At 43.7% G+C, this 22,831-nt stretch overlaps 1 protein-coding gene across 1 annotated transcript in view; it reads right to left on the bottom strand.

Annotated features, from left to right (window-relative positions):
- Window positions 1-22,831, bottom strand: part of CD8B (CD8 subunit beta) — a 30,697-nt gene extending 7,866 nt beyond the window's left edge. Inside the window, exons 1-3 of the mRNA XM_019478351.2 lie at window positions 22,733-22,831; window positions 5,584-5,692; window positions 214-573 (exon numbers count right to left, since the gene is read on the bottom strand). Of these exons, the coding sequence (XP_019333896.1) occupies window positions 214-573; window positions 5,584-5,692; window positions 22,733-22,822 (559 nt within the window). The 5' untranslated portion in view covers window positions 22,823-22,831. The remainder of the gene's footprint in view (window positions 1-213; window positions 574-5,583; window positions 5,693-22,732) is intronic.

Genomic DNA, 22,831 nt, shown 5'->3' with positions numbered 1-22,831 from the left:
TACCCTGCCCACAATGACAGTGTCATTGAAAGCAATGAGGAAAATTAGCAGGATCTGAGCACCCATCAATACAAACCTACTGTTTTTATTAGTTCTTTCTATTGCTTTAATATTTATACTGCAGCCACACCTAAACTGAGGTCTCACTGTACCAAAAAACAGGATGCTCCAAAGTCCTCAGACAGATTATGGCCTGTGTAAAAAAGCACTTACCCACACTCAGCTCTGTCCCATTGCCAAGGATGAGCATTGCAGACTGGGACACAGCACAGTAATAGGTGCCACTGTCTGATGGCTGAAGCCGGAGGATCTTCAGGGAAAGGGATTTTCGGAAGCTGTCCTTGCTTATACAAAATCTGTCGTCCTTAAAGCCATTGCCATAAGTGTACCTGTTCATCATCGTCGCAAATGCTATAAACTGGAAAGTTTTGGTCCCCTTGCTCCAGCGGTACCAGTAAATGCCCTGATTAGAAAGCTCCTCACTTTTTATTACACAGGCAATTTCTGTGGTATTGCTGTTCAGGGCTATAATACGTGGTGGAGTCTGAAATAAACTGGAATCGGTGAGGTAACCTATTGGAAGAAAATAATATGTATCAACGCTCTAAGTACTGATTTCTATGCATGACAAATGAAGGCCTTCTTCATAAGCTTACACATTTCTGTGCTCATAAAATCATGAACTCATATACAATGAGTCAGATCCATTAGGAAATCTAGCCCATCTTCCAGGACAATTCTTGACTGTTCCCTTACACCTTGCCATGCCAGCACCTTGCACCCAGAGTTCAGATACTATGGCAATTGCTGTTTTACAAATATGCATCTTGACAGGCAGAGACACTAGATAATTAGATAAATAGCCTGATTGAACAATTGATCAGTTAATAAATTTCTAGTCTTTTACCCGGACTATATTTAAAACTCCCAATCAATGGAGGTTTTACATCTTTCCTATGGAGATGTTTTCCCTCTTTTCGTAGCTTTAGTGTTTTATCATGCTTTAGGCACGTTTTACCCCTTTTTGCCATTTCTTTATAAGCGTATTAGCTCGTTTGCTGGATTCTCTCTGGCTGGAAAAGCAACAAAACAGGCTGAAGATCTTTTTAAACAAGGTATCAAAACACATAAAGGGAAGAACCGCAGCTTGGCCAAGGACAAATACAATAAGCAGCCCACAGAAACACTGGCAAGGTATTCAAGTTAATGGGAGCTGATGGCACTTAGCACTCCACAGCATTCAGATCTATTTTAATGCATTTTTTAGAGATTTAGTTTTACTCCTGACATTTAAAGATAGGTGGTTAAGCAGACATCCAGATCTGCTGCTGTGTTAATGCTACTCTCCCAATTTACATCACAGACAAAAGTGATACTACTCTGGCTGATTTAAATGGACCGTCCATTTGTTTATTCTGTCTGTCACCTGTTGCAGGATCTGGGCTTTGGAAGATTTGCAAGCATGTGGGACTTGGACCATCTCTGATTTAAAGTAAAAATAAATACCAAATACGGGTCAGATTTTCATCACCTTTTTTCATGATGAAGAGCACCTTAGAGCCATCGCAGCTTGATTCCTCAATATCTTTACTTGCCTTCAGTTGTATTCACAGCTCCAATGATCCCACTGACCTCAGTGCGAGTGCTCCAGGAGTAGGTTCTACCACTCATTGGGAATAGTGTCTTGCAGTCCTGCCTGTTGACTTTATTTAGACTATTTGTGGGGAAAAGTGCTACTCGCTGGGTGCGTCTACATGCGACATTTACTGTGGAGCTGTCTAATTAGCTCTGCGGTAAAATCTCTGCATCTACATGTGTGGTCCTATTAGGTCGCAGTAAAGTAATGAATGCCGCCATAAGTTAGTACTTGTAAATACAAGTCCTATTCTGCAGCAGCATTATTTACTGTGCAGCAATGTATATATAGATGCTGGTGGGGCTGGCTGGGGCACAAGGGTGCTTCAGTGCAGGGGGTGTCTGCTGGCTACCCCTGCACTGAAGCACCTCTGTAACCTGGCCAGCCCCTCCATAGCACACTGAGCTGGGTTGGTGCAGCCCCTGCTAGCCAGGGCTGCTCTGACCTGGCTCAATGTACTGCGGTCCCAGGCACATGTGTAAATGAGGCACCGAGGAGCAATAAACCGTGGCGTGATATGCACCGGAGTTTATTGCTCTGTGCTAATAGCACATGTAGATGCACCCAGTGTCAGTAAGGGTACCTAAGCCCGGCCTTCTTGCTTGCTTTTAGTAGCAATGATTTTTTTGAGCCAGGAAATTAGCAAAATCTTTCTGATCTCTTTATGGATGGAAACATCAGCGACCAGAGGGATGGGACACTTAACAATAGCATTAACTCACTGTGACTGTTTTTTGATTTCTTCATAAATCTCAATATTTGAAGTCAAAGGATTATGGGACAATTTCTGCTTTCTTTAAAATCCTAAATTTTAGCTTCCTAGTTACAGAGAAAGGCTGATATATGAGCTCTAAACACTCAAAACTCAGAAGGAAAATAACAAGAACATTATCATTAACGCCATCACTATTACTACGGCTAGTCGTCGTCTTCTTTTTATACTGATCTTGTGATTTTGGTTAGAATGGCTTAGACTTACGGTTTGAAGGCTTTGGGTGGGCAGTATTCAGAGAATCAGAGAAACACAGAGAAGTAGGGCTGGAAGGGACCTTGAGAAATATTGAAATCAGCTTTTGCAAATATCACATAATCTCTTGGTTCCAAATATAGAGATCCATGAGAAAATCTTGAGACCTATCACCCCCAAGAGTTAATATTATTGCTGCGTGTCCTATTCCTCTTGTTGCCAATATATCCAGTGGTAAAGAGATCTGAATCACATTGCCGGGCTCAAAAATCAATGCTAATCATTTATCTTGGTGCCTATGTGGTATGTGTGCGTGTGCCCACGTAGGGAGAAAAGAAAGAAAATTGTATACATGCTTGTGCAGGAGTGATACAGGGAATTACGTTTTTTTTTCAGCAGACGCACCAACAAACTCTGTGTATTGTGCAACAGAATAAAAATAATACTGCACAACCACGACCCCTGCCCCACCAACCTGCTTCCTGTGTATGTTTGTGAGGCATGCCTTCAGCGAGACAGGTTTCTCTCACATTTCTGGCCCCTTGGTCATAGAGGGCACATGCTCTTTTAGAAACCTGGGCTCACACATAGCAAGTGTTGCTAATAATAATGCTTGAGCCCCCATCTTGCTTGAATGCTTGATCCACGCAGCTGAATTCTGCACCTGTACAGACCCCACAGACCAGATATCAGGGGCTGACACCTGCCTGCAAGGATCATTGCTTTAACCATAACGTAGCACTCCTGACCCCATTTTTAACCTAGGGTTAAAAATGGGGTCAGGTGGCTACATTACCATTAGCCTAAAACCCGCTCTAGAGTAATGCTTAGCTCAGGAATTCGGCTGGACTAGGGATTAGATTTATGGGTGAATTTCAGGTGCATTCGTCTGGGCCTTTGGAGACAGTGTTGACTTTAATACATTTAATACATTCCCGTTGATCTCTGAATGCTTCTGGGAAGAACACACTCAACTATTTTTTCCAGCAAACGAAAAGCTAAGCCTGGTTGCCTTTATCTCAGCAAAATTCCCATTGGAGTGAGTGGGTGTTTTTCCTGGAAGAGTATTTCTGGATGTGGTCTCCACTCTCAGAGCAGGCCTGAATCTGCCTCAACTTCCTCACATTAACAGTTCCACCGGTGTCTGCACACTGAGGCAAACCAACAGGATTTGGTCCCTTGTAAATACATGGACTCTGACTTTGCAGCACAATCCCTTTTTCTCTCTCGAAAATGTCTAGCACGACACAGGGGATCAGGCTGCCAGTATAATACGCTGATGGCCAGTGTCATGTAATTTTAATTTTTATGTGCTGTATCCAAGTCTGTTTCTGTAAAATCTTATTCTGGCAAATACTTCCTTGTCTTGCAAAGTGAATGAGATGGCATCCATACATGTGTGCGGGATTGTTGTTCTAGTGTCCATAGAATGAAAAAGTCCACGTCATTGCTTACCAAATGGACTACTGTATACATGGGTGCAATTCTTAAGAGTGCTCAGTAGTGGCCTAACCCTATTCCCATTGAAGCCAATGGTAAGGCTCTCAGGGATAGCAATAGGAACAGACTGAGAATATGGTAATGCCAAAAATCCCATCCTAAATTGCACTTAAACATACTCCTGGGCCTACTGTGAGTTCACAGCTAGGGTGATATTGCAGAATTACATCACAGTTTTGTATTTGCTACTGAAGGGAATAAGGATTGTAAGGATGATTTTGTGTCGCAGCCGGATTCCTCTTCACCCGGCTTTCACGGAGATGCTAATGGAATGCTACTCTTTATAAATGTTCATTCCCGATCAGATTTGCCATGGAAACCACCAAAATTACAAACATTTTTCTATATCTAATTTGTGTAATTATAACATTTGGAGTTTCTCAAAATGAGAATGAAGTAAAACTCTAGTCATAACTTGTATCTTCTATTTTATGCCATATTAGTTAATTTAATCCCTATATTCTGTCTTGACTTTCAGCCTTTATGATCTCAGTATAACCAACAGGAGTATAGAGGCTGCATAATCAAGCAGGGGGAAAACTCTACCGAGTCTCCATTCCTGGAAAGAATAAGTAGAATAGTTCATGGTACTTGATACTAAAAACTTAGCATCTAATTTTAAATTCATGGTGCTCTCGCCTTACTCTGGCCTTACACTTAATCAACTATAAAGCATCCCATAAAATTCATAATGCACTAAACCTGTCGGTACAACTCAAGCTAAATTTATATTTATAATATACTATCCTAGTACGTACATATATCGTGGATGTTTTGAATGCTCCAAGCACCATAGTATGTAAGTGCTGTTAAAAGCAATGCTAAACTGTATGGGGTTATAGCAACCATAATACCACAGAACCTATCCTTAATCTGCACCTTTGGTACTATTTCAATGATTAAACATAACATAGCATATTTTAATAACATGTCCATATTTACTACGAGTCTGTGGAGCAGATTCAGCACTTGGTTATATTGCCATAATTTTGGAATACATTTTTATCTATCTGTCTGTCCGCCTATCCATTCCTCTCTCCATACACACTCAAGCAGATGTGTGCTAGTTGAACTGATTACAGAAGCTGGCTTTGTGAACGTATTTTAAACTGATAACATCCTTTCATGTACATCGACTAATATATCTATGGCGGAATCGATGCTAGACCTACAACATCAACCTGGAACATTACACAGTTGCCATATACTACATTACGTTCCAGAAATGAGCATTACGGTTTGGCGACATGCACATATAATGAGATTACATCCATGTGTAATGCAACACAACCGTAAATCAATAACTTCCTTTAATCTATCTACATGGTAACATGTTCTATTCTGTACCAGTGATAGAACACAAAGGGAAGGAGAGTCTAAGGTTATCACCGCGCACCATGGTTTCTCAGTCTCCCGCACGGTTGTTTTTAGAGTTCACTTCTTGTTAATAAGTACTATATACAAAGGGTACCTTTCCTACCTGTGGTATGTAGCCAGACGCAGAGGCAGAGCCACTGCCGCTCCATCTTAGATCTGAGGGCACTTGACATCTGGTGCACTTCTTCACTCTGGGACCAAAAGTCTTGAGTCTGCAGAAACAAGAGAGTGCTGGGGGCGGGGTGTATGACGGAACCCACAGCTAGCGTGTGAGCTGCTTCTCGCTAGCATCTGCTGCAAGGCAGCCTGAGGTGAGGATGAGGGACACTGCTTGGTTGAGCTGTTTGTTCCTGTACAATGTGTCACTGGTATGAAGCTGGATAGGGGTGGCGTGGGAAGTGGATCCATCTCACGTAGCTTGCACTCGGTGAGCTGGATGCAGCATGGCTCTGAAGGTATCTGCACTCCTGGCACAGAAAGGGTGTTACCCACCAGTCTCCTCTCATCAGTCACATATTCTAGCTCCCAGCCCTAGGACAGCAGTCTCTCTTGTCTCCCCAGGGTGATTCTGGAGCAACCATGCGGACCCCAGCGGGGCTGCACTGACACGAATGAGATGCCAGGCTGGCTCCATCTGCGCTCTGCTGGGGAGCTGGATGAATTCCTTGTGCATCCTAATCCTGGCCTCCTCTCCAGGCCTGGGCTGGCTTACTGCCTGGTGCACTCCCAAACCTTTCCAAGCATTAGGAGAAGAGGGGTGATGGCAGGTTTAAGGGAGGGTTGGAGGACAGACGGATCATTTGGCACTTTCCTGGTTACTCCTAGGGGAGGATGCCAGATGGCGGGCAGAAAGGAGGGGGCCAGGCTGAGCGGATGAGCCTCTCTCTTCACTTTGCATATGGCCTGCCTGGCAGGTCTGCTTGCTGGTGAGCTTTCAGCATAATTTTTGCTGTAGCTGAGAGCTGGGAAGGCAGAGAAGTCTTGAAGGTGGAGAAGGTCTGGGTATAACTGCCTAACGGGGTCAGTAGCCCTACATGGTCTGTCCCAAAGCCCAAAGAAAGCAGCAGAGAGATGATAAGAGAACTGCTCCTATGGTACCAGGCCCTGTAAAAGCTCAGGATTACTTTGTATTATTGTTATACAGATAATTTATTAGCATTTAAACATAAGGACGCAGTTCGCTTCAAGTCACTTATTAGAGCTCCAGGTTACTTTTCTCTTTCAAGAATAGCTGGTTGACTCTAATCTGAAACTACTAAGGCTTTTGCTAAAGAAACAGGCATTTTACATAATTCCCCCCTCCCCAGTAAGTCTTGCTACTGCCTTTGCAAGGGTCTGGGGCCTAGTCTTGTTGCTGTCCTATCGCACCAAAAAGCTCCTGCCGCCTCACCCAAATTGTCTCCTAAGATAAAACACTTCTTGGATGCTCGGAGGACTTACACTACATTGCATTGCCAGCAGCACTCTGGAAACACCTTTTTTTTTGTTGCATTCTGCTTTCCAAAAACAAGGGGTGTGTTGTATTTAGTGGTATGCGAGAAAATACACTAATCTGTCCACAGAGGAGTTTTCTTCTTATCCCCTGTCGGCTGCCGGTCAGCGTTAGCCCTAAATCTGACAGTTTATATCTGTGTTGACTTGAGTCTCCAAAGCAATGCCTCACTTTGTTCTGAGATCTACCAGGCTGTCGGTCGTAGTTACTTTATTTTAACAGCTTGTCTTTCTGATGCAATGTTAGCAAAGCCCACTGAAGATAAGGGGAGTCTCCACTCCAGCTGGTCTTCACTCAGGACTTGTATGTATAGGTTGCTTGTCCTTTTAATTACATACTCTCAGCAACGCTGGTCAAAAACCAGATGTTTGGGGGGAAAATACCACTTTCTCAATATTTTTTCATGATATTTTTAATTGGCAAGTTTTAAAAGAAGAAAATGAAGACTAAATGGAACACTTTTTTTGGCTTTTCCTTTGGGGCGCCCCTCTCAGTTCCATTACATCCGTTTAGCTTTGATCGCTTTGCCCCTGACAAAAACAACTATATAATGAAAAAGGTTGAATTCCAGCTTCTGGTTTTTTCATTAAAAATCAGAAATTTTCAAAACATCAAAGATGTACTGAATAATTGTTCACTTTTAGAAAAAAAAATGGGCATTTTTAATTGAAAAAGGGTTGTCACTAGGTTTCCTACCCAGGAGGAGTGTCCATCTATTTACACTTTGACTGGAGGTGGAAATAGCCTCTTCCTTTTCTGTAAGTAAGGCGTTTCTCCTTGTCTTGGATAATGCTGAATGCAAAACTTACTCTCCATAATCCAAACACCAGAGGCACTAAGAGAATTACAGGAAGTTTTGAAAGCTACAGCAAGAAACCTCAAACATGTTTCATGGCTGACAAAGCCACAAAAGTAAGGCAATTCTGCTAAGGTTCATTGCCAGCTGCCGGTGTGTTGCCACATTAAATTCTATCCTCTCGGGTGTACGTGCAGTAATACTGAAGCATGAAAGTTGCTCTGAGTGTTGGTAGGCTTCAATATGTACTACTTTAATAGTGAAATGTCTTGAGTTGATTTAGTTTTTTCCCCAGTTGGGTGGGAGCTATCATCAAACTTCTGTATTTTTGCAGGTTTAGGAGAAACCCAGACAAGTCACAAGCATTTATACAGCGCTTTGCCCCTTCGGGTGACACTGCCATTGCTCATTTTTATTTATGACCTCACACATTTTCCTTTCCAATCAATGAATCAGAAGTCTTTCTTTCCCAGTGGAAGAGGTTCAAGAGGAAGTGCTACCTTGACTACCCCTTAGCCTAATGGATAAGGTGTGCTCCTGCTGGAGACGTAGCAGGAAACAATCATCTCCCAATCTGAGCGGAGAGAAAAATAGGAAGATGACTTTACATAACATTTCAAGGCAGTTTCCATTCTGCTGGCAGACTTCATTTTCCGTTCCCCCCCCCCCCCCCCCCACCCGGGCTTCTCCAGGGTATTTTAACTCCTTGATTGCCAAAATTATTTTTGAAATCAATACAGGATTTTGGGTAACGAAACAGTCCAAGTACATATTTTGAGAAAAACGTTGATACAAATGTCATGGGAAATGCAACTGTCTCTATAAAAACAGTTTGGCATGAAAACTGTTTATTGAATAAAAAGACATCTCTGATGGGAGAGACTCCTCAGGCATGAAATATTGACCAGCTCTATTCCTGCTCATTTTACAGTCCCCCAGACTGAACTGTAGCATCAATTAATAATAGCAGTGGTGTAACGAGATTCTTGTTTTACCTTGTTCACGCACAGTGAATTCCTGCGTTTCCTTGAATCGTGAGAAACATCTCTCCCAGGTTCCTATGACAGTATGCTACCCTGGACAGTTTGAGTGAAGTCATTTTTCCCCTCGGTTTTTCTTTATGATGGAAAGAAAAACTGAGCTGTACCTTTCAGTCCTGTATATATGAATCTGCCCCGTTTTCAATAGTTTTTCTAAGCTTTATGATTGCAATTCAGTTCTCGCTTCTCCAGGCTGCACAAGGAGAACGGAGACATGCATTTCAGGGATTTAAAAATTATTTAGCTGAGTTCACTTCTCCCCATTTTGGGGAGTGTATTACAACCAGCTGCAATGCTCAAGGGATCTGATTCCATCAAACAAATCTGCTGAGTTTATTATGCAAGTAATAGCCCCATTTTCCTTCTCGGAGAGCTATCACAAAAAATCTCATCTGTGCCTGTTTTGGTGCAGGCAGTTTTCATACTTGGTTTAGTTTCATTGGAAGTCATTTCAGATGTGGTAAAACTACCGGCTGCAGAATTAAACGTACCTTTAGAACAAACTTGGAGGTTTGAGCCAAAGCGCAGAGCACACATTACGAGTAACAGCAGCACAATACACGAAATAAGATTCTCAGTTGGTGTAAATCGATGTAGATCCTTTGTCTTGAGGGGGCTATGCTAATGTATACCAGCTGAGGAGCCTGCCCTGCTATCGTCCTACTGTGAAGACTGATACTGGCCCATTGTACAACTCGATATCACACTGGATTAGGCTGAATTTAGGTGCTGGGTGGAGTTTGTTCTTGAAAATTTCACTTTATTCCTGTTCTCCAGCAATGGCAGGAGAGTTTTTTCATGTTGCTGCCAGGATGCATTTTCCTGGGGGCACGTGCAGAATTTGGGTGAAATGCTTAACTCTTTTGTAAGGAAGGAACCCACCTCTTAATAACTGAAGACCTGTGAAGGAGGAGAGTGGAAGGCAGTAACTGCATTCAGAATTGGTTAATGCTCTTTGGGACTGAAATGAGAAGGCAACTCATTTGTCTCCATTGTACAGAGCACAGAGGCATGGCTGGATTCAGCAAGCTATGCAGAGCACAGAAATGGGACTTGAAGCCAGACCCCCTGCATCCCAGTGCAATGCTCTTCACAAGGCTCTTCTTAACAGCAGAAGCAAGTCAAATGAACAGATGATAAGCTATGGTACTTAAGGCAAAATGAGCAAGGTGCCTCCCTAAGAAAAGATCCAGCCTAATGACGTTAGGGAGGGAAAAAGCACCAGAACTGAATGGGTCGCTGGGCTTGGAGCCCCAGGGGGAAAAGGCTACGATAAGAGATCTGAAAATGATTTTCCTGTGACTGTCATTTATGACATTCACCCTTCATACTACACAGCGAAGCTCTGGTCCGGGTGAGGAACAGACAGGCGCGATGGGCACGTGGCTATGAAGGAAGTGGTTTCTGTCAAGCTGGTAACCCTGGCAGCCCTCTCTGAACTTCCTTTCATACTCCTGCAACCCCTCCACAGCCCATCAGATAGGCTGAATAGCTTATAGCATTTTCTTTTCTTTCAGTGGGATAGCAAACCAAACCTACACAAGAAACAAAGGCCTAAACATCTTCTTTGAGCTGTGCTAATCATGGCTCTCCATTCCCAGAGGCTCTAAACACTTCAGCAGCTATAACACATCTGTCCTTGCAGCTGGCATGGAAAGCAGTAATGTGGTCGACCTATACACATGCGGTTGCCATGCCCAGGCATGGCTCAGACACCCTCACCGATCCAGTTACATGGGAGCATCCTTGATGAAAGGCAGAAACATTGTCAACCTCACTGACAGAGATGAATTTGCTAATTGTGAGATGAGCAGAGTGAGGAAGCCCAAAGACTCATCTTCATCCTCAGCACCAGCATTTGTAAAGGAGCAGAGACGTGCTTTGGACTGCACCCCTGAAACACCATTTTGCCACTTGTCTTCATGCTTAGTTTTCCAAGGGGGGTTGGAAATGAAATCTTATTCCAGCCCAATCAAGTTAGCAAAGAGCAAATCCAGCACTCAAAGAAAAGGAAACTCTCAAGTTCCTTGGCCCAGGGCAACACTGGTCCTGAGTACAGGAGCTCAGATGAGATGATGTTATGGGCCTTTCTGGCCCCAATTGTACAGCTTTCAGTGATGCTAGAGCCACTTTTATACAAATTTCAGAAGGCTATAACAGATCAGCTTAAACCAATAGAGCCCATCGGGTATAACTTAGCCATGACTCAATGAAAAGGAAGTCTCAGATATGGACTATAATAGAGAAATCAATGCGAGGGTATGTTCCTGCTTCCTCAGTATGGAGCCAAGCAGCATGGACCTGAGGCATGCTGCACCTACTCCACACCTGCCTTCCAAACTGGGATGAGTATAACCACCTTGATGTAGCATTTGGCACAGCAAGAGGCTGTGCCTCTCAGAAGAGCTTTTTGGTAGATGCCCAGTGCTGCATGAAAGTGTCTACGCTGCTTCTGGTGGGGGAGTAGCAGATGTGGCATGCCTCGGTGTGGCACTGCTTGGTGCTGTAGTGAGGGGTGTAGACACGCACTGAATTGCTTCTCTTGCAGATGGACGTGAAAGACATCCCCCTAGAACAGCTATGCAAAAGCAGCTATGAAGACAGCTCTACTACTTTCCCCCTTGCAGGCAGCCCAAACCTGACATGGGTCACATGAATAAATAAAAGCATTAATATAATTCATTGTTAGTATAATGTTAGTAAGTCCAGGCTCCTACGCACATGCAGATCCTTTTGTTAATCTACCTACAAACTTTGCCCTGAAGAGCTTTTGCTCCACACTTCAGGCAGAATTTGCTGGGTGGAGACATCTTTCTGCTTCTGGCTATAAGGGATTGTAGATGTCAACACCAACACGAAATAACAACCACGTGTCCTTGTAATACGGACATGATCCTGCATCCCTGCAGCAAATGGGAGCACGATCAAACCCATGCAAGCAGACCCTCTCTTGGTGTAAACCGTTGGGAGTCTATTGGCTTAGTGGAGCTGTGACAATTTTATACCAGCTTAGGATAGGTCCCTCCTCATCATTTATCATTACAAGGTGAACAGTGCTAATGTGAACCCAATGCCACACAAGCAGTGCCTTTCAGGGCACTTAAACAGCGAGCACCTTGTGGCAGTGCTCTGTGCAGCTTGGACTTTCTCCCTGAGTGGGTTTGTCACTGTTACATAGATACCTTATTATGTGGGAGCCTTTTATTTACAGAAAGAGGCTCACATTTAACTGTAACCCTGAGAAGTCTGTGGCAACGGCAGTGAGATGTACTTACTTGAGTGGGACCGCTTTTTGTGGAAGCAATTCAAAAGTGTTGGGGCAACTTTACTCTCTCTTCCATGCTGCTTTGGATCACGTGACTCCTATCAGAAAGCAGCTGCAAAGAGCGTTTGCAGTGTAAGGGTTTAATACAATATACGTGTGCTGGAATGTCACATTCAGATTTTTTTTTAAAAAAAAACCCTACCATTTATACACAGTTCAGCTATTTGGTTGAACAATATTTAGGACCGAGGGGTGTAACCACTAGAAAACACCTTTGGAATTGGGCAGCAAGAGTCTCTTAGATGATCCATTGCAAAAAAAATTCTATATTATTTTGCAGGTCTGGTGACAGACTGTTGCGTGTAATAGTGCCACTCCACTATTTGAGACCATTGTAGGGTTTTTTGTAGGAGACTACAGAAAATAAGAGGAAAACAAGACTTGTGAGTTGATGAAAGGATTAAAGAAACTGGCCCCCCCCAATTCATTAATATTTTCATGCTTAAAAGTGCCAAGTTTGGTTTTCTGTTTTGGGTAGGGATGCATGATTCTTTCTTCATGAATTGCTGGATAATCAAAGGATAGGGGGCAAAAGTATTTCATGACTTGTAGCAGACAGATGTCTTATATTCAGAGATTTAGAGCAACAGTGTTCCCAGAAACAAGGCTAGCACTGCAATGGTAACAGGATTGGGTGTACCTCAGCCCCCTTTCTGGTCACTCTAGTGCATTTTCTATGGGTCTGGCCTCTTGCTCTGACTTGTGTTCAGCTGGGATCTTACCACCCTTTCACTCCAAGGCCAGAACCCAGCTGCATTGCATGTGCATGTCACCTGTTCACCACTTCGCAGTCCCAACTGGATTTAAGGCACTTGTGCTTCCTTCCTCTGGTAACCCACTGTAGCTACCAGAAACCTTCTAAAACAGGGTTTGTATTTAGCAGCTAGAACAAAGCATTGTGGAAAAAGGGATTTTAAACCAGCAAACAGCTTTGAGGCCTAGAGCATCTCCTCTAAACTTAAACTGCACTACTGGCTAAATCAGACAGGGTTGATTCCATGATACGGACCAGCCATCTAGTGACAGCTCCAGCTACAATAGCAATCATTATTAAACCCCCCCCAAAAAAACCAAAACACTTCCCATTTGTCAGTGATACCATATAATTTTAGTGAACAATTACACACGGCAACAAATATTTAAAGTAAACATCAAAGGAAGACAGAAACCATTTGAATAATGCTTGTAGGTAACCACTATAGGCACACCTGCCAGCACTGGATCTGAAGAACTGTCTAACCGAAACAAGGAAGCAAAATGCTTAATGAACATTATCTGATAAAAACAACACAGCCAGCTTTTGAAATAACTCATCCATTTCAGAAGGGCGATTATAATGACGATGCACTTAAAAGTCGAGCTGGTTGACACCTGTCCATCTTATGGGAAATTCTATTTCAAATTTACTTTTCTTCTTAATTGGTTGCACCATTGACAGGGCTCCACTGGGGTACCAGGGCAGTTCAACCGGATGGAAGGCTGCAGTGCACCATGGGAGATACAGTTCATTGAATGCGCCTAACCCACTGAGAAAAAAATAGGGACATAAGGCATGCAAGCAAAAATTTCCATGAGGAACCAGAGCAACGAAAGCAGATCTGTACTGAGGTTGAACTGGGCCATGATGCCACATGTCAGCTCCATTCAAACCAAAGGTTTTTTCCAAAGGGAGAACAAAAAATCTAATTTTGAAGGAACTGCATTTTCTGTTGCTGGGAAAAAAAAATATTTCAATGAAAAATTCCCAATCGACTCCAATAAAAAGCTGGATGTGTTTTCATGGTTACTTATTTCCATGAAAGGTGTGGTATCTTAAACTCAGGAGCATTTTATAAAGAAATAAAGCTAGAAATCAAAATGTTGACTGTTCTTTCACTGGATGATATTTCTGCTTCCTTTCACAGGGAAGAAAAAACAAGCAAACAAACAAAGAAACAGTCCCCCTTCTTTGCTTCTCATTGCTGAAGAGTTGCTTGATTGACCATTTTCTTTTCTTTTTTGGGGGGGTAGGGAGGGGGGTTACTTTGCCATTTAGTGTTTTTGTTTGTTTTGTTTTTGTTTTTTGCAGGTGCATTTTTACACACCCAATTTAGGTCAGGGCACATCAGGAACGCAGTCACCAAAGGTATCCTAAGTAACCTAAATTGCAGGTGTAGATAATTCTAGGTACAAAATTGCACCCTCAAAGATTCACTCCAGTGTCTGAAAAGCTGGTATGTGGCAAAGAAATCTTGCTCTTTCAAGTCAACAACCTAAAAAAAAATAGCACGTGAAAATGGTGTGGATTTTATTGAGATGAAACCAGCAGATCTCTTAACTAATAAGCTCAAATGTGCAGGATATACAAACTAGCACCGCAGACCATCAGGGTTCATTACAGGTGCCAGGTGCAAAAACTGTGGATTCAGAGCTGCACAGTAGGACCTGGTGCACTGCCTGTGATCTTTGCTTGAAGCACAGCTGTTAAAACCATTGTGCTCAAGAAGGATGGCACAAACTGTGCAATGTGCGTGCAGAGAAAATGCCTGAAAATCTCCAAAAGAGAACGTGTTGGTTTTATAAGAGTCCAGTCACTTTTTTTTTCTTTCTTTCTTTCTTTTTTTTTTTTTGAAGTGTTCAATAAGTCTGAAAATCCTCCACTTTGGTCCACAAAATGTGAATCCCTGAGCTGGCATTCTAGATGTCCCTAAATGCACAGACTTTGCTTAGATTAACTTTTTAAGGAGTGGGCAGAACTTTTCTGAGTTCTGTCATCAGAGAGAGAGAGAGTGTGGAACGACGCAGCTGGGTTTGCTCGCTTCCAATCCACATGGCAGATCTATGTATTTTAAAATACCTCGGCTATCTTGGGAACAAACTTCTATCCCACGAACCCCTCTTTTACATGAGGACCTCTGATGCCCTCCCCTTACATCAAAAATAACCATCAATAAAATCACCATAACAGTAAAAGCTGGTTGCACAATATACCAGTAGCTGCCCAGCTGTTTAATTTCTTACATTTTCCTGCACTTCCTGGTATTTGTCTCTTCCTTGTTTCTAACAGGTTCCTGTACTTCTTTTTAACTCCACTGACTTCACGGGAACTAAGCTGATTCACACCAGAGAAGTTTGCACGCCAACCACCTACACCTAACTGGGACTCCTTGGAGCCCTGTAAGTGCTGACAGATCTGCAGGTCCCTGCTCTAACTCAGTGGTTTTCAACCCTTTTGTACAAGGCCCCATTTGTAAACATCTATGACCAGTCCTGACCCAGTGCCCCTCACTCCCGACCCGCTGTCCCCTGCCACCAGACACCCAGTGTGTGGGGCAGGGGTGGGTGTGTGGGGCAGGGGGTCCCCCAAGCAGGGGGGTCGGACTCGATGATCTATTGAGGTCCCTTCCGACCCTAACGTCTATGAATCTATGAACCTTGCAGGGTGGAACTCTGCCAGCCTGCTAGGGAAAAGCCACGGTTTCCCACATTTTCCTCCTTTAAAAAGAGAATCCATTTTTAAAGTTTGCTCGTGACCCTGTCATATATTCTTGTGACTTAGTTTTGGGTTGCAAAACACAGGTTGAGAAACACTGCATCTAACACTGCATCTAGTTAAAGAATTGCCCCCCCCGACTCAACAAACATTCACGTGTTGGGTTGGGGAGAGGGGAAGTGGAGTGGAGGAGCCTGCCCTCTCTCCCAGGGCTGCCCCCCCTCCCAGTTCAGGCGCTTTCTGCAGGAAGAGAGGGGAGAGGGAGTGAGCTGCAGGCTGGGGTTTGCTGGGCCTGAGCTGGAGTGGGTGGGGGCTGGGGGTGGGCTCCAATCCACCTACCCCCCAGTCCAGCTCAAGCCAGTCAAACCACAGCACGCAGCTCCCTCCCTTCCTCCAGACAGCCCCAGGGCCAGCCCTGATTGCTCAACAGATTGACCCTAGCGAACAGAAATGTCCTAAGATGCTGCATGTCGGAGTGCCTTCATCGGACCCCTCATTAGATGAGGGTTAAGTTGTTATGCAATCAGCCACTTTAAATGTGCTCTGCAGCCGTGCATGTGTGTCATAGCATAGCTGTAGAGTGCTTTCAGGGCACCAACTGCATGACAAATGTAACTTCTGTCTGCACCCATGGGTCAGTTTCCATTGCATCCAGTAGGCACATAAGTAGACATATGGGCCTGAGGGTGGGGGGAAGGGGCAGTGGCCAAATGGAGGTTCTGGCAGAACCAAATGCAGAAGGTCTGGCTCTATTTAGCTTGAAACAATCAGAGATAACGAATAATAGAGTTCTTCAATCCGAAAGCTTGGCTTGGCAAGCATAACAATTGATGTCATGTGGTACTCCCTTATTAGTAAAAAAAATGAAGCTAATATCCATGAAATTAGAGATGGGGGGAGGGGCGGGGGAAGCTTCAATGGTATTAGCAGCATCAATTTGAATTTTTAGTGTGGATTAATCTATGGAAACTACAGGAAAATCTGATTAATTAGTCATTGGTAGAGTCAGTGTTATCACTCTAGTCTTTAATTCAGTGGCCAGAAATCCCTACCAGTGTCCTATTGATTGTATACCAAACTCTTTGGCTGAGGTATCATTAGTTATAGTGTAATTATTCACTTCCAAATGCACATGCATGCTCAATCACACAGGGATTCATTCCTGATAATCATGCAGTCCATCCAATAAAAGATAATCACCCACAACAATTCATGCCTTACAATTCATTCCTGGTTATAAATCAGCTTAAAAGGTACTGACCTACATCATTCATAGCACCTCTGAAGCCAGGTGATACTCACAAAGCCATGGATGATTTTGGACTCTTCTTGGCTCAGTAAGACAGATGATTAACTGCTCCATTTTGAAGAATTATCTTTTGTTTTGATGTTGAGTGCATGCATGGGTGCAAAGCAAAAATCTCTGACTACTTATTTTGCTCCATCATAATCATGTAATTCTATAGAGTGATCATACTGAATTTTTATAGTAAGAAATCATACATTTAGCATGTATCTGTATAATCATGCACTTTTCATATAGTAAGCCAGGGTGCGTACAATTTGTATTCAGAATTATTGTAATATTTGAGTATGTTTTTATTCATTATAAACGGCAAAGATAATTCTTTTCTGCCTCTTAATACAACCCATGCAGAATACAACTCACAGAAAGTTAAAAACAGCTAGCTACTGATAAGGGATAATTAATCATCATGGCTAAACCCCTCGGGGTAATGAATAAACTAGATTTTATAACAAGGAGTTATCAGGCCAGAATGATAGCTGCCAAACTTGGCAACTGTAATTGGATGCTGCCACCTATGGCTGGGAACCAGTAATACACATACATTTAGAAATAAGAGTGGAAGAAGGGAGGCTAAAATACCAAGATTTACTGTAACAGAGTATATGCAATTTACTAGTGCATACTTTTAAAGTGAATTTAGTACTGGCAAGAGTTGCCAGGCCAACAGACCTGGAAAATGAAGTCCTTCATTCAACTAGAACGCAAAGAGTAGCAGAGTAAGTTTCCCCACGTTGCCTCATTCATGCTACCAACCAGACGTAGGGCTGTTTTTAGTGACACAGTAGTTGGATCTCTCTCAACTCACTCATTCCTTGGCCTTTCTGCTTGTACAAGGATTGCAGAGACTTGCATAAACTTCTGTCCTTTAGGAACTGGAGTGAGACCAGACACTTATTTGCTGTAGGCCACAGAAGCCCCAGTAGAAGGTAAGAGCTTTTTGTCCTGACTGCTCCATAGTGGACCAGTGAGCAGGCTGCATGAGAAAGGGTCCATTATCAATCCCCCTACACCAGTGGTGCTCAAACCCAGCCCACAGAGCCACGCCATCCAGCCCACAGGGCTCTCCATGGGTTCAGAAATTTGGCAGCTGCGAGCAATAGCAATTAACACTGCTGCTGCTCTTCTACTACCAAATTTCCAGGACCTGTGGGCCCTGATGATATAGGCTTGCACACTGGTTTGGGGCCTAATCCAGTATGCAGGACAGGGGTCGTGTGTTGAGTAGGCTTCACATGCTGTATCAGGCCCACTCATCTGGTATGCCATGCTGAAAGGTTGGGCACTGCTACCTTAAAGCAGTCCATATTGCACCACCTTTATCTTGTTTTAATAACAAAGCATCCACAGAAAATATTCAGGGTCAGTTCCTTCACCGTGCTATTAATAGGTGGATACCACAAAGCCAGCAATATCCCATCTTAGCCCTGATCACAGTAACTAATTAGTGCAGCAGGTGAGAAGAACTGAGGAAGTGAGTTCATCGCCAACACTCCCGTACTAACCCTTTTCTGTATGAAACCCTATAGCTTGCACTCCAGGATCAGGCTGCTTTGAACAGGGCAGATGATGCACATCTGGTGCTAGCTTGCACATGGAACAAATGCTGGCACTGCTAACATGCTGCAAGAGTTTACAGCCAGGGTAAAAAGGTTGTCATTTTTAATAGCTAGAAAACATGTAATTTTGCTTGGGGAGTCTATTTGACACTCACTCCATCTGCATAACTATTTGAGTGGAGCTTCATGCATGGGTAAAGTGGAGAAGAGCTCTAAATATGGGCTCTGATATTACTAAGCAGCTGTGCACCAAAATAGTTGGAGCCAGATCCTATCTCACCTACTGGTGTCTGAAGTGGTCCTATTCCACCCTGCTCAAGTCCCTTAAAACAGTTAGCAAAAGAAAAGAAGGCAGGTGGGACTTCCTGCTGGTCACTGATGCCTGTGACTTAGAATTAAGGCTATGATAAGGCTGCCTTACAAAATAGGTCTGTTAGCAGTAAAACAGGTGCTGTGAAAAATGTATGCAGCATGCCAGTGCAATTGAAGAGCAAAGCAAGCACTTATTCATAAATGAAGAACTGCAACATTTATTCAAATCCATGACACCTAGTAGGTTTATAGCATGAGACAAGCATCAAGAATATTGAAAGAACTACACTGTTGCAATTAGTTTGATAAAAATAAGAAAAACTTTATACCCACCAGAAAAACTGAAAGGTTTTTATTTACAGGGAAAGTCAGGTCAGGGAACAAAAGGCCCCAAACCTGCAAACACTTCTAGACTGCTCAAATGTTTGAGTAATTAAGATAGACTGAAATAAGATAAAAAAAAACAAAACACACACAACCATTAACAATGCAAAATTATGTCAATAAGTAACTTCCCCAATCCCAAGCAAGAATTTGTTCTGCTCCATTTTAAAGCAGTGACATATAATATAGTTGCATCTGATTTATTTCTGGGATCTTAAAGCTCTGAAGAGTGATAGGAATCATCACCTCCAACGTATGCTTGAGAAAACTTAGGCAGAGGGATGATATAACTTTCTCGAATGGTGCACCAGTGTGGTAGCTCCTAGAGAGTCTCAGCAGTAGGCCAGGGCCTCAGCAGTAGCCTGTTTGGGGAGCTTGCATTGAAGCATCAGCAGCCCCTGCTGCCCCACCTGCCTCTGTACAAGGAGGTAAGTGCTGGGTGGTGGGACAATTGAGCCCAGTGGCGGGACGCACATGGCATTGTGCCGCTCTCCAGGCAGTAGTAGTGGCAGCAGGGCACAGAGCCCAGCGTGCAGGGGAAACCGCCTCTGCCCCATGCAGAGATTGGGGGGGGCATGTGCCCTCTGGGCCTCCACTGGGGCGTGCACAGCAGCAAGAGCCCCTCTGCAGCCCTGGATGAGCCGCCTGGGCTTTGACTGTCCCATGACCTGGCCCAGCCAGGTCCCCATTGTCCCACCACCCAGCCTGGCTGGGGCCCCATTCACCCTTGCCCCGGCCCCTCTCCTGTGGGGGCCGCAATCTGCCCCTCCAGACTCCTTCCCTCTCCCCTCGCTCCCTCCCCCACAGACTTACCTGCTGGGGGGGGAGGGTGAATACCCACATAATTTTTTCTCCCTCCTCTAATGGTGTAGACATACCCTTAATCTCCTCCTTCAAATTTTACTCCACTGAACTCATTGCTAGAGCGAGGATCTTCCTACCCTTTCTCTATTGCCTCCGTGGTCTTGGCCTTCCCAGCCCTGAACTAACTCGCAAACTGGTTTACATGGCCTAAAACCATGGCAGACACATCACAGGGTCCCCACCCCAAAGTAATTCCTGTCTAATTTTAGACCAGACCTGGGAGGAATAGAATAAGGCTCTCGTTTAGGTGCACATATCTCATAGTTCAGCAATAGTTATTATATGATGTAGATATAATTACTAGCTCACTGTTTGTTGGCATGATGGAAGAAATAAGTCACAAGGGAGAACTGGAATGTGAACTGCGGCCTAGTGAATTAACAAGATCATTTAGATATATTTTCTGAAAGGAATTATCCAAAAACCTGGTGCCTCAGCTGAGATGTGGTGACAGGTTCTGGCTTTTCTTGTTCCTCTGCAGTGCACATCTGCAATACAGCAGAGAGGCTTCTTTCTATGTTCTGTAACATCTGAAAGCTCTTGAACTTGATGTAAAAGATGATTTATGGTCTACTCCAAGTGGCAGTCATAGGACAAAGGTAAAGGGCATAGATCATCCAGACTAAGGGCACCTATACACATTCTGGGGAGGCGGGGCACTTTAATTAGAGTGCCTCCAAGAGCCACTCCAATTAAAACGCCCACAGCATCACGTGCGTTCAGCGTGCGTCAGAGCAGATGTCCTGCATGTGTGTAGGTGCTCCGAGATAATGACAAGCATCTCTGTAGAGCCTTTGGATACACTGCGTCTATTTTTACGGGAACTTGAATGACTGGAATGATGTTTTAAGATGCTTTGAGACACAGTGACCTCTTATAGATTCCTACCTTTAACCCTGAATAAAAATAATTAAAAGCTCATAATAACAAATGTGTAGAGACCTACTGACTCATTTCTTCCATCATGCCCACAAGCAGTGAGCCAGTAATTATATCTACATGTGCACTTTACTGTGGAGTAGTTTAATTAGCTCTGCAGTAAAGCATCATTGTCTACATTTGTGCTGGTATTAGGGTGCTGTAAACTAATTAACTCCACCATAAGATGGTATTGTTGGTGACAGTACTATCTTATGGTGGAGTAATTTACTGAGCTGAAATGCACATGTAGATGCTGACCACGGTCATAAATTGCACTGGATGTCGGCTTGTTCCACCCTGGCTCAAACTGCTGCTGTTCCAGGCACACGTGTAGATGCTGTGGCTAGGAGCAGTTTACTCTGGTTCAAACTTCTCTGGAGTTTATTGCATCACATTAATTGTGTAGATGCACTAAGAAGTAGTTGAGACTGACAAGTTGGAGTTTTGCAAAACTTGATGAGGGTGAAAATATTGTCAGCTAAGAAGCTGAGTGAAAACATCAGTTTTCCCTGACAGCCCTAAACACCCATCAGTAATTTTGCTGATGCATGGGAACCACGGCTGCCAGAAGAAACTGAGACTGATGAAGGTGCTATTCCTGTCTGAAATAAGCAGAAAGGTGGATTCAGTTTTAACCTAAGAACCCAATTAAGGAGCTACTAGCACAGAGAAGTAATAGTACTTTAATGTTGCTCCTGGCCTTTACAGCTGAAATAATAAAAGGCTTTAACCTAAGCTAACAGGACATGGAAATTTGGTGGAAGTGATGTTTCCTCCTTGATTTGCTCTATTGAACATACGTGATAGGGCAGGTTTCAGCTCAAGTGGGATGCACACGCACTGACTCCCATTCTCCAGTCTGATTTGTGCAGGTGGCCTTTACAAGCCCTCAGCGCCCCATGGAAGGCAGCCTGCCTGTATGGATCAGTCTGCTGGACAGGGGCTAGTACGTTTCCTCAACACCAGAGAGAATAAATTGAGGCTGGAATTGTTTGCTTCAGTAAATACATCAGTTATCCTGTGCCCAAAGCAAATTTGAAGACCTTTCTAGCACTGCTCCTCCACCCTGGTGTGGTGGTAGGTGTGCTTGGTACTAGCTTGGGAAGGAAGAAGCCTTAAGCCCTGGATTTCCTTGCCTTTGATCTGTAATGTTTGATCATAGAACTCATAGAGAAGTAGGGCTTCAAGGGACCTCCAGAGGTCACCTATCTGCCTGAGGCAGAATCATCCCTATCCAAACCATCCTATATAATCCATAATCTATTTATTTATAAAATTCTTTTGCTTTTTTCAAGTAGTCCTCCAGAGAGAGCGCTCTCGTACCAAACACAATCAGAGGATACACATATATGGTCTCTCAAGAAGTGCATCCACATGTGACTATTACCTGTTATTTGGGGCTGTACTGAGTGCCTGGATGTCAATGTTGAACATTTTGAAACACACCACCGTGAAACACACACTAAGTTGCGCCACTTGCTCTCTAAGGAGACAAGCACCAGCACTGCTGAACAATACATCTCTATGTTCCCGTCAGCTAAAGAATGTGCACGTGCTTTGATACACCCTTTACATTAGAATAGCCATAAAGCAGCCTCATTATATAGCATCAGGCAAGCTTTAAAGCGCACCTCCGAACAATGAGATGAGCACTCCACGTTCTGCAATTAGTTCCTAAGACAAATACATTTTTCTGTGTACGTAAGAGAACATTATGTGACCTACAACCACTAGGCAGCACTGGGGAGGGGGGTGGGGGAGAGAGCACTGAGAAGACTTACCTTGCTTTCATGGGCTTGAGCGTTATTCTGGGGTGGATAAAACAGCATCAACCAGCTAGCAAAGCACACCATGTGGGGGGAGCAGATCATCCATGGACC

Source organism: Alligator mississippiensis, chromosome 2 (genome assembly GCF_030867095.1).
Source record: "Alligator mississippiensis isolate rAllMis1 chromosome 2, rAllMis1, whole genome shotgun sequence".
Classification (NCBI taxonomy): Eukaryota; Metazoa; Chordata; order Crocodylia; family Alligatoridae; genus Alligator; species Alligator mississippiensis.
Note: the sequence above shows the minus strand (reverse complement) of the source record. Positions and strands in the feature narration are given on the sequence as shown.